We start from the raw sequence: 13,596 nt of genomic DNA, 5'->3' as shown, positions 1-13,596 counted from the left end.
TAATGTTAATTTTTTTGTGTAACTTTTTTTTACGTAAACATCGTGATACAATTCAAACAAGAAAATAATTACACACATCCCTAGCCCACCCCCCAAAAAGAACACGAAACAAAACACACACACACACACAAATTTAACTTGAAAGAATTGAAAATAAAAATCAACAAACACAAACGGATGTGTTCAGTTTATATTTCCCAAGCACATTTGTTTTTAACGTTTAATTCTGCCAGCACCGTGCACTGAAGGCAAGTTATTGCCGCTGTTTATTATATTCTTGTTTTGTTATACACATGTACTGTGTGCCCTCGCTAAAGTCTCGGAGAATTTATGAGTCAGTCGGCAGATCGAACACACAAGTCACGAAATGTTATCGATTTCTCACAATACATTTTGATTATTTGTCCTTCATCGATTATACATGCAAAAGGTGACCTAATTCGTGATCGATTAGCGGAAAAGCCGAGACAGTTTTGAGCCAGGTGGTTCCAGCAATGAATGTCAACCAAAACACTGCAAGACTTCAATGGGAAACCAGTATCGCGGCAGTGTAACACAGCCACTTGTACCTGACTCGCGCACATTCGATATCATCCAATCAAGACGCTAGGCAGGTGCTTCATGAATATTTATCACACACTCGTTTCAGTATGCGTAGCGCACGACAAAATTATGTCGCCAGGCAGGTCAGATTCGTTCTCTATTGTGAGCGGGCGGTTCTTATCTTAGCACGTAGCCTGGGCCGTTTCGGGACAGTGGAAATGATCGTGTGTGTGGTGTGTGTGTGTGTATTGTGTGTGTCATACCTGAGACTGAAAGAGCGAGTCTGTGTTGTCGCGGACCCGCACCTACTTCTGCGAGAGAACTTTTTCGTCAGTTGGTCCCCACCCCGGGTGTGTCTGTCTATCCTTCCCTTTTCAGTACCCCGGCTACTGTTTTGACACTTCAAATATTGAGACAGTCTTCATTCGGTCAGTGCAGCTCCTTTCGACGGTTAACACTACCACCACCGTGTCACTGAATCAGGAAAGGATAGACTTGTCTCAGTTACTGCCTTGTGTGTGATTCGTGTGTTCTTGGATTTCTTACCTCACCGGACCTGTGACCGTCAGTGTTTTTCGGTAGACTGACTAGGTAGGTATATATAGTTGAGTGTCACCTGAATGTTTCTGGTTACGTGCTCTCAAGAAAGGCTTGTGTCAGTGTGTGTCGCTGTTGTTGTCTCAGTGCTGTCAGATTATTTTGCTCTCTCAGTTATAGCTGTTGCGCTGTTTTGTTACCTTGGTTTTCGTGGAAACACTGACGGCCGCTGTGCCGGGCTGTTGCGGGCGTTTTACTTTTAGACAATCGGCTGTTGTTTCGCTTTATGAGGAGAGAGAGAGAGAGAGAGAGAGAGAGAGATACGGATAGACAGACAGAGACAGATCTATAGTAATTGATTTTTACGTGTAAAATTAAATTGCGAAAAGGCGTGAATCACATGAAACGAAGGTTTCGTGGAAAGTCTGTATCATAAAATTCCAGCCGGGTGTCAGTCTCAGGCTAGTCTAAGTCCGTGGCAGCAAAACCAGTGACGGTTTCCCGTGGTTGGAATTCTAGTGGTTCCCAATTGACGCAGAAACACTATGCATGCGTGCAATTTGTGAAATTCAGCACTCTGTTTAGTTTTCCGGGATACATTTCATATGACCTCAATGTTGAAATCGGGATTACCTGTAAAATGATCCCACGGTCCGCAATGTACATGGTGGTGTGACTGAGAGAGACCCATTATCCCGTCAGTTCTGGGTAGAACTGGTGGAATAAAGCCAACAATGTCTGTCTGTATGTCTGTCTGTCTAGTCTCTCTCTGTCTCTCAGAGCTGCTGGAATATGGCCAATGTCTGTCTGTCTGTCTGTCGCTCTCTCTCTCTCCGTCTCTCTCTCTCTCAGTCTCTCTCTCTCTCAGTCTCCGGCTTTGTTCTCCGAATGATGCATTTTGTAAATTCAGTAAGGATTCGGTGAAAAACACGGTTTGTTCGATAACCAGCCCAACATCCCACTCCCCCCCCCCCCTCTCCCGATTCTCTCTTCCCATCCCTTCATATGAAAAACCTCGTTCAGTCTAGTGTCTTCAGTCTAGTGTCTTCAGTCTAGTGTCTTCAGTCTAGTGTCTTCAGTCTAGTGTCGCGGATTTTCAAGAAAGTTAGAAATGGGGAACCTATAAATGTGCTCAGATTTGCATCAGACTGTTCCATGTGGAATTTTATATGGACTCACTCCTTTTCGTTCAAACAGGACTCACCATCTCAGATCTGACCAGTCTTTCGCTTGGGATAAGACCCATCCTTCCACTCTGACACATGTATATCAAACATAAAATGTTTTGGCTGCTTCCTGTTGTCAGTTGAACATTTGTGATGATTATTTTTTTTAAAGCCACCCATGACTTTTAGTTCTAAGAAATTAATTCTTCAAAACAGGTTCAACTGTGCCAAGAGAGCACTCAGGCAGTTCAATTTTGGCATTTGACCAAGTGGGGGTGGTCTTATCCCATGTAAACGACCAACCAGTGATATGAGAGGGAGACGATGAGAGAGAAAGAGAGAGAGAGAGAGAAAGAGAGAGAGAGAGAGAGAGAGAGAGACTGTGTGCGTGTGTGTGTGTGTGTGTTTGTGTGTGTGTGTGTGTGAGAGAGAGAGAGTTTTTTTCATTTTTTGATAAATGTCTTTGATGACGTCATATCCGGCTTTTTGTGAAAGTTGAGGCGGCACTATCACGCTCTCATTTTTCAACCAAATTGATTGAAATTTTGGTCAAGTAATCTTCGACGAAGCCCGGACTTTGTTATTGCATTTCAGCTTGGAGGATTAAAATTTAATTAATGAGTTTGCTCATTAAAGTTGTCATTAAAATCGATTTTTCGCAAACAGATTTAAAATTGATTGCATCGTATTCTTCATCACATTCTGAATCTAAAAATATATACATATGTCATGTTTACTCTTAAAATGTGATCACAATTAACGAAAATAGAATAATTAGTCTTACGATTAAAATGTAAGAAATCAATCCAAAAATGATGTCATCTTATTCGTGATGATTTCCTGATTCTAAAAACATATAGATATGTTAGGTTGTATTCAAAACAAGCTCAGAAAGTTAACAAGAATACAGAAAAGCGCGCTTTCCTGCTTAGCACAATACGCTACCGCGCTAATCTGGCGTGTCAATATCACCACGTTTTGCACGTGGAAGGTGAGCGATTTCCTTCACGCGGGGATTGACGAAGCCTGTCTTGGTGAAAAAATACAGTGCGTTCAGTTTCATCCCGTGAGTTCGACAGCTTGACTAAATGTAGTAATTTCGCCTTACGCGACTTGTTCTTTATGTCCGTTCACCCGTGAAAAGCCAGATCTGGAATGATAAGACTGTTTTGGTCCACAGTTAGGCGTTGCTCTGGACACACACACGCACGCACGCACACACACACATACAGACACACACACACAAACACACGCACACGCACGCACGCACACATTTGTTTGAGATTTCAACCGCTAACTCAGTGCTTGTTTCCCACCCAGTTGGGCAATTTCTCATGCATATATATATATATATATATATATCTATATCCCATGACCTCCCTTCTTTGTCTCTGTTACTTCAGTATGGGTATATATGTTGTATTTTTATAGCTCAATAAATACATCATGGACTCAAAAAAATATATGATAGTGCAGATTCCGATTTGGGCGAAGAACTACTTTGCTCCCGACCTTTGACCTCGCGCCGAACAATGTGACACATTTGTATGAAGTTCCAAAATCGTATTGCACGGCTCAGAAAACCATATCAGTTGCACGCAAAAATGAATCTCAGAACTGATCTGATGTATGAGATGCAATAAGCAAACGTTTCTTTCATTATGAAAGCAATGCAGGTGGGAAAAAACGAACATTCAACTTACAAGATAACCAGATGCTAGCGAACCAAAACAAAAACACGAGTACCCTCCCCTTGCTTCGTTAGCAGACGACTTTTGAGAATCTGTCAGACCGTCCTTACCTGGCACGGTTGGGCTTCGCTATCATCAGCTGTTTCACGTGTTTTGCGAGCAAGTCTACTCTTTTGCCTGGCTCTGCAGTAAGTCCACATTGGCGATGAAGGTATCTAAGAACTTAACATGTGTGTATTTTTCCGTAATCCAGTCATATTCTTTCAAAATGCAATCAAGCGGCGGTGACAGACTTGGGTCCTGTTTTCATCGCATCAATACCAGTTTAGGTTCATGCAAACACACTCGCAAAACAGTTTATCATGTAGATACATTTCAAATAGGGAGCAAATGGTTAAATCTACATATGTGTTCCCTAAAATTTGCTTCTCTGTCAATAAGACTAATTGTATAATAATGCGTTCGAAAAAAACAACGTGGAATCGATTCTGAATCGAGTCGAGTAAGCCAAATGGGGGCCAAACCGGTTTCCCCGTTCCGCTGACCTGAAACGCAAAAGAATTGTGCGCTTCAACTAAATGGATTTCTATACGACTTCATTACTTTCTTGCAACTTATGAACCTTTACTTAACGCTTTTAAACGGTCTGAAAGTAGTGTTACCGCGTACTTATAGATGCACTCATTCGTTTTATTTTTTCAGCGACGGTCACTTAGTTTAAGGTTGCAAAAAGGCCATGTCTCGCTGAAAACACTGTTTCACACTCCACAGATCGCAAAAGTGCCGCTAGTAGTCTACACTTTGTGTTTGATGGTAGAATGGGATATACAGATTACAACACTCGTGGTTTTTTATATGGCTTGTATTTCAGTCAAGACCCAGCGGGAATATCAATCGAGAGCCACTCGCCAAAGGCTCGTGTCTCCCGATGATATTCATCCGCTGGGTCTTGACTGAAATACAAGCCATATAAAAAACCACTCGTGTTGTAACCTATACATATATCACTCAAGGAAACAGGTGAATGACCCTACGTTCAATGTTCAATGCCTGATTTGGAATCATTTAATCCGTCATTCACGATTAACCTTTTTTCATCAACCGTCTGACCGTCTGAGACAGAACGTCATATCTGCAGTGAAAGTCAAAAGAGAAAAAATAATTGCTAGCTTTCTTTTCAATAGCACTTTAGAGCTCTGTCACGATCAATTTACTGACCGAACGATGATCGTTGGTTCAAATCTTTCAGCCTTTTATCCATGTAATTGAAATGAATCGGTAAATTGCGAAGACATTTTTTTCTTATTCTTCCGATTTAGAAGGCGTAGCCTCCTTTCCTCTGCATACATGTACTTCGTACATACTTTGATTGATTATTTTCTTTGAACACTAATAATTTGATGTCATTTTTCTCAATAATAAGACTGTCAACAACCGTTGTCATAGCGTCACGAACGAGCCAAGATTTCCGTCTCCAAGAGACCTCCCCCCCCCCCCCCCCTTTCTCCCTCCCAGAGAACAGGAACGAAAGAAAGTAAGCTAATACCTATAACCAAAATAGAAGCAATTAGAACGAAGCAGACGAAAGGAAAAAAGAAAAAATCCGGTTTGAGCGTCCCGCACAATTTTGATGAAGAGAACAGGGGTGGAAAGGGCATTTTGTGTACGTATGATTTCACCTGTAGTCTTCACACTTTGTGTACATGATTTCACCTGTATCCTTCACGCTTAAGAGCCTGGGAAAAAGGCACGGGGTTGAAAGCTGTCATTTCTTCTTGTCTGCGCTGCTGGTGAAAAGCACAGTGGGTGGTTTCACAAGTCTGGGTAGTTAATATAGTATACTAAACGTAGCAAAACAATTATTGTGTGTGGGTTTGTTTTTTTTACCGCTCATACGATCGACACCAGCATCAGTGGGAATGACGTAACACACGGAATACGTCAGCAAGCAAAGCAAAACAACCCGTTCTGGGTAGATCATTAATTTGACAGTATGTAAAAAATGCCAAGGTTTGCCTGTTAGGCCCCCCAAAAATAGTCTGTTTACGGTATCCCGACCGACCCTATTTTTTCGCGCGACCCTTGATTTTTTTTTTTGGCATTTGGGGGAGAAAACAAAATCGTTGTTTTTTGGCAAAATAACTTAAAAATATGGTTTTTTGGAGAAAAAAAATCCCGACCTACCCACCCTATTTTTTGTTTGCCTATGTTACCGTAAACAGACTAATTTTTTTTGGCCTTATGGTTTTTTTGTCGATTTTTAATTGGTCCCTTCCGTTTTTGTCCGGTCGATTTTGGGGGTACCCTTATATTTTAGCGGCGGCCACGTGATCCATGTAAAAGAATTTATTCCAAAAGGTGTGTCAGGTAGTCAAGAGGACGCCCTTAAATGGCATAGAAAGTTTGAATAAAATGACACTGGAATTATTGGTTTAATTGGGGAGCGAAATTTGTCGCAATAATGTCTTTGCTAAGTTTAGTTTAACACTGTAACTGGTTTGAAAGCCGAGCTGCTTGACAAAGAGAGTAGGTCTGAGTGTTAGTAACGATTAAGATTTCAGGAGTACTTCACTGACTGTGTGACAGTTATCTACCCCTTCTTGTTCTTGTTATTATTCGGGTTCCGGCTATGATGTAAATAGTGCGCTCCAACCCCCTCTCCCCTTGTATAAGTTTATACCTGTAACTACCGTTTTGACGCTCTAAGCCTACCCCCCGCGGGTTTGGGGGGAGTCCCATATATATTGGTTGGGACGAGAAAGAATTTACCCGATGCTCCCCAGCATGTCGTAAGAGGCGACTAACGGATTCTGTTTCTCCTTTTACCCTTGTTAAGTGTTTCTTGTATAGAATATAGTCAATGTTTGTAAAGATTTTAGTCAAGCAGTATGTAAGAAATGTTAAGTCCTTTGTACTGGAAACTTGCATTCTCCCAGTAAGGTCATATATTGTACTACGTTGCAAGCCCCTGGAGCAAATTTTTGATTAGTGCTTTTGTGAACAAGAAACAATTGACAAGTGGCTCTATCCCATCTCCCCCCTTTCCCCGTCGCGATATAACCTTGAACGGTTGAAAACGACGTTAAACACCAAATAAAGAAAGAAAGAAGCTCTAAACCCCCCTCTCCTCCTTTTTCTAAGACTTTCTTTTTCAGATTGCCAGTTTCTCTGTTTTCTAAAAAAAATAAATTTAATCTTAAAAGGATGGGGGTGGGGTTGGGGGTGTATTCCGCTTTACTATACGATAACTACAATGTACACAGAAACACTGTACCATGCTATTCAGATCATTACTCGGACGTCGATGCAGTGGGAAAATCGGTGTAAGCCTCGTGGAAATGTTGTACTTTTCAACCCAGGGCACAAGAAAATCTGAGAGGATTGCTATACTATGCAGTTTGTGCGACGTTTATAGCGTTGAAATTACAAAACAATGATAACCAAGTGAGATAGAATCTGACTCTGAAAATGCTTGTGGGGTACATGGGCAAGGCCCCGTTGGGGGGATCTGGGGGTCTTCGCCCCCCAGAAGCTGAAGAGATTTAGCTATTTTATGAACAATTTATGGCTTATCCTTGATTTTAAACATGATCAACTGGTGTCAGCAGCCACTCATTATTTCTTTTAAAGTTAGTATTAAATCTTTTTTTTGGACAGCCGGGGGGGTTCCGGAACCCTTGTAACCCCCCCCCCCCCCCTAACCCGCCCCTGCTGTTTGTGGTAGTCTATAATCAGAGCGTAGAAATTAAAAGTGTGTTTGTTTGCTTGCTTGCTTGCTTGCTTGCGACGAGTTTCGTTTTGACCAAGCCAGTTGACTAGACATTTGTTTGATTCTCATTCTTTGTGGTTGTCTCTATTCAGAGCGTTGGAAATACAGGTTTGTTTGTCATGAGTTCTGCTGTAAGTTAGCAGGTTGACGAGAGATTTGTTTGGCTGAATATACATGTATACATATGAACACCTAGGCCTGTACTGGAATCTAGCCTTTGTTTGACAGTAGACATGCACCTGTACGTGTATCATGCGACAGCGAACAGGGGGGACAGGTATGCAGGCAAAGCTTACAAGTCGGTTTAGAAGTCAGTCAACTGTGGCGACAGGGTCACAACGCAAGAATAAGGGTTGAAGCGGGTGACAGATTCAGGTTGAGAAAGCAGAGAGGGGGGGAGGGAAATGAGAAAGTAGGGGGGAGGGGAGATACAAGAGAAGGGCAACGTTGTGAAAGAAGGGGAGGGGTGGGGGGTGGGGAGATGAGGTATTTAGTGGCTTGTCGTCGTTGGTGTCAATGTAAAACAGTGGGCGATGTTGCGGACACGCCTGGGATTGTGCGGCTGCACGATTTTTACGTCCCATCCCCCATTGTGTTTAGGGACATGCGAATGAACTTCAGATTGTGTGTGCATGTGTATGCGAGTCGCCGCGACAGTGTTGTGAGTCAGAGTGCCTTGTCTGTGTCGTAGCCTATTGCCTCATAACGCCAGGGTGTTGTCGAAACTCAGCATACGTTCAATAGTAGTTTGCAGGATTAACTGCCTAAAAAAGTACTGTTTTCATTCTGTCCAAACTGTTACCGCCCTTGCTCACAGAACTGAAGAGAAAGGGGCTGAACTGTTGGGGCGGGGACGGGTGTATACACGCTTCCGAGTCACATTTCCCTGGGGACCATTTTCGGGGATTCCCGAGCCTCTGGCAGAGATACAGAAGCAGGTTATGGGATGTCTTGGTTTGTGTGTGTGTGTGAGTGTGTGTGTGTTTGTGTGTGTTTGTGTGTGTGTGTGTGTGTGTGAGTGTGTGTGTGTTTGTGTGTGTATTTGTGTGTGTGTGAGTGTGTGTGTGTGTGTGTGTGTGTGTGTGTGTGTGTGGGTGTGGGTGTGTGTGTGTGTGTGAGTGTGTGTGCACTTAAATTTGACCAAAGTAAATGTTCAAATTTCGTGTTTGTTTTATTTTTATTCATGTACTTATTTTATATGAATGTCATACTGCATTTGAAAATAAGGAACTTAGGTTCTGTTGATATCATTTAGATTGAGATTCACTGCAAACAGCACAACAACTTGCACTTATGGCTGCAAATTCTATTGGTGCACGTACACCAGACCGCAGGCCGAAGAAAAATTTCCTTATGAGTAGCCTAGTTGTGTACATTATCGCCATACTGCAATCTATACATTATTCCGTTTAACGTGAATTATGCAGACACGTCGTGTATGTGCAGTGTGCTATTACACAGATTGCGGGGAGAACGAAATCTCGCTACGGAAACGAGACCACGATGACGTTCCTTTTTTGCTCTCAGACTGCCGGTGTAACAACCGTTCTGGTCTCCACGGCCGGAATAGTCACCCGGAGACGAACTAGAGTAATCAAATCGGAGATTTTAAATCGCCAATCTAAGACGAACAAAATGATGTCTTCTTTGTCTCGATTTCGTACTCTGTATTCCATCGTTCTCCCCTTAACCGCCTCTGTTTTACTGTCGGGTGGCGCCATACGGATTGGGTAACCTTGATTCATGCCTTCCTGCGCTTGCGCAAACCGCCTGTATACGTTACCTTTAATACGGCTGGATTAAGGTCACATGTATTTGCAAGACGTTATGAAATATTCGTCAACAATGCTACACGCTTGGTACACCACGCAGAGCTATGCAAAGCGTTGTTGTGGCCAAGCGTTTGGAAACGAATGTTGACATTAGTATTCTTGCGTGTTCAGTCTTTTTGTGTGGAGTCAGTCACGTTGAGTGCAGAGTTTTAATTGCTAGGTCTTCCTTGGTCCCCCTTGGTCTCCCTTGGTCTCCCTTGGTCTCCCGTGGTCCCCCTTGGTCTCCCTTGGTCTCCCTTGGTATCCCGTGGTCCCCCTTGGTCTCCCTTGGTCTCCTTTGGTCCCCCTTGGCCCACCTTGGTCTCCCTTGGTCCCCCTTGGTCTCTCTTGGTCCCCCTTGGTCCCCCGTGGTCCCCCTTGGTCCTCCTTGGTCCTCCTTGGTCTCCCTTGGTCCCCCGTGGTCTCCCTTGGGCCCCCTTGGTCTCCCTTGGTCTCCCTTGGTCTCCCTTGGTCCCCCTTGGTCTCCCTTGGTCTCCCTTGGTCTCCCTTGGTCCCCCTTGGTCTCCCTTGGTCTCCCGTGGTCCCCCTTGGTCTCCTTTGGTCTCCCTTGGTCTCCCTTGGTCCCCCTTGGTCTCCCTTGCTCCCCCTTGGTCTCCCTTGGTCCCCCTTGGTCTCCCTTGGTCTCCCTTGGTCTCCCTTGGTCCCCCTTGGTCTCCCTTGGTCCCCCGTGGTCTCCCTTGCTCCCCCTTGGTCCCCCTTGGTCTCCCTTGGTCTCCCTTGGTCTCCCTTGGTCTCCCTTGGTCCCCCTTGGTCCCCCTTGGTCTCCCTTGGTCTCCCTTGGTCCCCCTTGGTCTCCCTTGGTCTCCCTTGGTTCCCCTTGGTCCCCCTTGGTCTCCCTTGGTCTCCCTTCTGGGGCAGGTTTCACGGGCCAGCTACACAGTCGGTCATCTGCAGTTGGACGAGTGTAATGCTGCATTCAGTTATCCGTCAAAATCGGGTTTCATGAAAAAGATTTCAGTCGGCCGACTGTTTCTCCATGCAAAGAGAGTTGCTCGATTACAGAGCTACCCTCCCCCAGCACGTTACCGCGTTCGGTCAACAGCAGTCGGGTTAGAAAGCGGTGTTTCGACTGTCAGTCAGTGTGACTGGGACTGGGTGGCCGAGTGGTAACGCACTTGCGCTCGGAAGCGAGAGGTTGCGTGTTCAGGCCTGGGTCAGGCCGCAATTTTCTCCCCCCTTTCCTAACCTAGGTGGTGGGTTCAAGTGCTAGTCTTTCGGATGAGACAAAAAACCGAGGTCCCTTCGTGTACACTACATTGGGGTGTGCACGTTAAAGATCCCACGATTGACAAAAGGTTCTTTCCTGGCAAAATTGTATAGGCATAGATAAAAAATGTCCATCAAATACCCGTGGGACTTGGAATAAAGTTAAAAAAAAAAAAATTCCATCTCACACGGCATTAAGTCTCAGGAAACATGAATACACGCATGCAGGAAAAAAAAAAATATGGGTAGCGCCGTATGTATGGCAGCTCGCTTTCCCCGGGGAGAAAGCAGCCCGAATTTCCATGAGGGTAACCTCACTGGACTGTAAATCTTATCCAATCCAATCCAATCCAATCCACCGCGAGCCCATGAAACCTGACCCATTTGTTCTTCCCATTGATAAACACCATACCCGCATTCCTTCTGTGCCGCGATATGAGACAGATATGTACCAAACAGATTCATCCCTTTGACGTGTGTGTTGCATGGAGGGGGGGGGGGGGGGGTCGGGGTGTTTAGGTTTGACAGTGTTGGGGGTTCTTCAAACATTTGATAACTGCTGAAAACATACTTTTGCTAAACCCACTTGAGGACTTCAGTGTAGGTTTCAAGATTGCTCAAGATTTCAACTTCAAACTATGATGAAAATTAATATTAGTGTTGCAGACGTTGTTGGGCAATACACACTTCAAAACACTTTTATTTCTGGAACACCGGCCTCAGTAGGAAATGTATACCACTCTCTCAAGTAACTACCAAGATTAGTATGTTAGACCGATGTTGAGAGAGAGAGAGAGAGAGAGAGAGAGAGAGCGAGAGAGATTGATTGATTGATTGATTAAACTTTATTACAGAAGGATGGAGATTTTAGGCATTGCCTAGTCTTACAATCTGTCCTTGAGAGAGAGAGAGAGAGAGAGAGAGAGAGAGAGAGAGAGAGAGAGAGAGAGAGAGAGAGAGAGAGAGAGAGAGAGAGAGAGAGAGAGAGAGCGAGAGCGAGCGGGCGGGCTAGTGCCCCTCCCAATTTCTTTACTTTCACTGCCTACACCCACATTTCTGTCTGCACAGTAATATTCACCCTCCCCCCCCTTCATCACTTCCCCTTACCCTGTCAACTTTCACTTTCTTTTTTATCGAGCTTAGGCATTGGCACCGCTAAAAATAATTTAAAGTTAAAATTGGCTTTTTAAACATCCCTCTGCCTAAAAGAGCAATAATCTAAACCTTCAAATGTTGTGATTGCAACGCTCTTTCGTTCCGAAAAGCAGTCATGCGCAGAGAGTGTGCACGGTCAAGTCATCGCAAAAAAGCGGGCCTGTTTTTAACCAGTTCAAAGTTTGAAACGCCTGCCAACGAAATGATTGTGAAAGGTGTATGCAGTATGTTTGCTTCGCATAAAGGACCTGACTGCGCTTGCAAGAAATCTATACAGGTACAGTTACCTAGTGCAAACAGACAGAATATGAAAAAAAATGACGGTCGGTGTGAGCGTCCCTGAACGTTGTCTGTCTTTGACCTTTTCCTCGTATTTATAGTTATACCTTGGTCAATGTAAACCCACTCAAACCCGATTGGGATTGGTAAAGTGTGTCCTTCTCGCAGGGGCGGATCACATCTTTTTCAAGGGGGGGGGGGGGGTCCAAACTTCTTTTAGGGAAAATTTTGATGACGAATCAAGGAAAATGGAGCAATCTGGTGCCATCTGAGCATCAGTTTTTCTTTATTTTCATTTTTTTTTAGGCTAGGGGGGGGGGGGGGGGTCCGGAAACCCCGGAAACCCCCCCTGGATCCGCCCCTGTCTCGTGTAAACAATTCGGTTCACCATCTCACATGAGACCATCCCCCCACTTGTACACATAGCGAGAAATCAACAGCCTGACTGCACGGCTGCATGCTTTCTCCGCACAGTTGGATGTTTTTAACTAATTCATTTCCGTGAAAAAGCCACAAGAATGAACTTGGCTTTATGCAGTAGCTGTTTGGCAATGATAGCTGAGCTACCCGGGGGCAGTTGCTAGAGCACTGGACTGCCATGCGTTGCTCAGAATCACACTAGCCCGCTCAGAAAAAAGTCGCTCTGGATTGGTCTATGCAATGGGCTCACAACGAGGCAAATCGCTTCACGATGGCGACGAAGAAAGCACGATTGCTGCGAGATATAAAAAAAAAAGTTGTACTTCTTAAACTAGTAGACGATTCGGTCAATGAAATCGTCACAGAGAATGTAGTTAGGATGGGAAATTTAGCTGGGGTAGTCCCTGAACCTTGAAAAGCGGTGGATCCCTCGGGTCACGTCGAAAACCACGCCGAGAAGATCGAAACACGCTACACGGCATCGCAGTATAAACACCGCCGCCATCTTGGATAACGCGGCGGGCGGTGGGCGAGCAAAAACCTAAAAGCTGCTCGCCGAGTGCTTCGCGAGCGCTTTCATGCACTGCCCCAAGAAACAGCTTTTTGTCATTCGCACTGCGAGCGACCCGTGGCGAACCGCTCTGGGCAACTCGTCTCTGGATCAGGTTCAAATCCCGGCAGGGACGGACACGTGTCAACTTTATGTGCAGACTCAGAGACGGTATCCATGTCCCACCCCCGTGTCACCACAGTGGCACGTAAAAGACCTCGGTCATTCTGCCATGAGTGCAGGTTGCTGATTACACCTAGCCTCACGCAGACACGTGGGTAGCGCGACTCTTGTTGCTGCTAGCTTTCCACTGGGAGAAAGCGACCCGAATTTCCCTGCATTGGGATAAAAGAGTACATATATACAATGAAAAAAATGCGAAAAAACTTTTATAAAACAAGAGATGCATCTCTTTTCCAGAGGGAGTGTGGTGTTACGTATGCTTAGG

The 13,596-nt window shown here is 44.7% G+C and overlaps 2 protein-coding genes across 4 annotated transcripts in view; one reads left to right on the top strand and one right to left on the bottom strand.

Moving 5' to 3' along the window:
- The first annotated feature begins 804 nt into the window (after nt 1-804).
- The window catches only part of LOC138957663 (unconventional myosin-XV-like), a 225,759-nt gene continuing 212,967 nt past the window's right edge, over nt 805-13,596 (top strand). For all 3 annotated transcript variants that reach the window (XM_070328742.1, XM_070328746.1, XM_070328738.1), the window contains exon 1: nt 805-1,134. The gene's annotated coding sequence lies outside the window, so the exon portion shown is untranslated. The remainder of the gene's footprint in view (nt 1,135-13,596) is intronic.
- LOC138960461 (collagen alpha-2(VI) chain-like) lies at nt 9,669-10,454 on the bottom strand. The gene has a single exon (XM_070332370.1). It carries the CDS (start codon nt 10,452-10,454, stop codon nt 9,669-9,671), a length of 786 nt encoding a protein of 261 aa, XP_070188471.1.

This window comes from Littorina saxatilis, linkage group LG2 (assembly GCF_037325665.1).
Source record: "Littorina saxatilis isolate snail1 linkage group LG2, US_GU_Lsax_2.0, whole genome shotgun sequence".
Taxonomy (NCBI): Eukaryota; Metazoa; Mollusca; class Gastropoda; order Littorinimorpha; family Littorinidae; genus Littorina; species Littorina saxatilis.
This window is presented reverse-complemented; position numbering and strand designations above follow the sequence as displayed.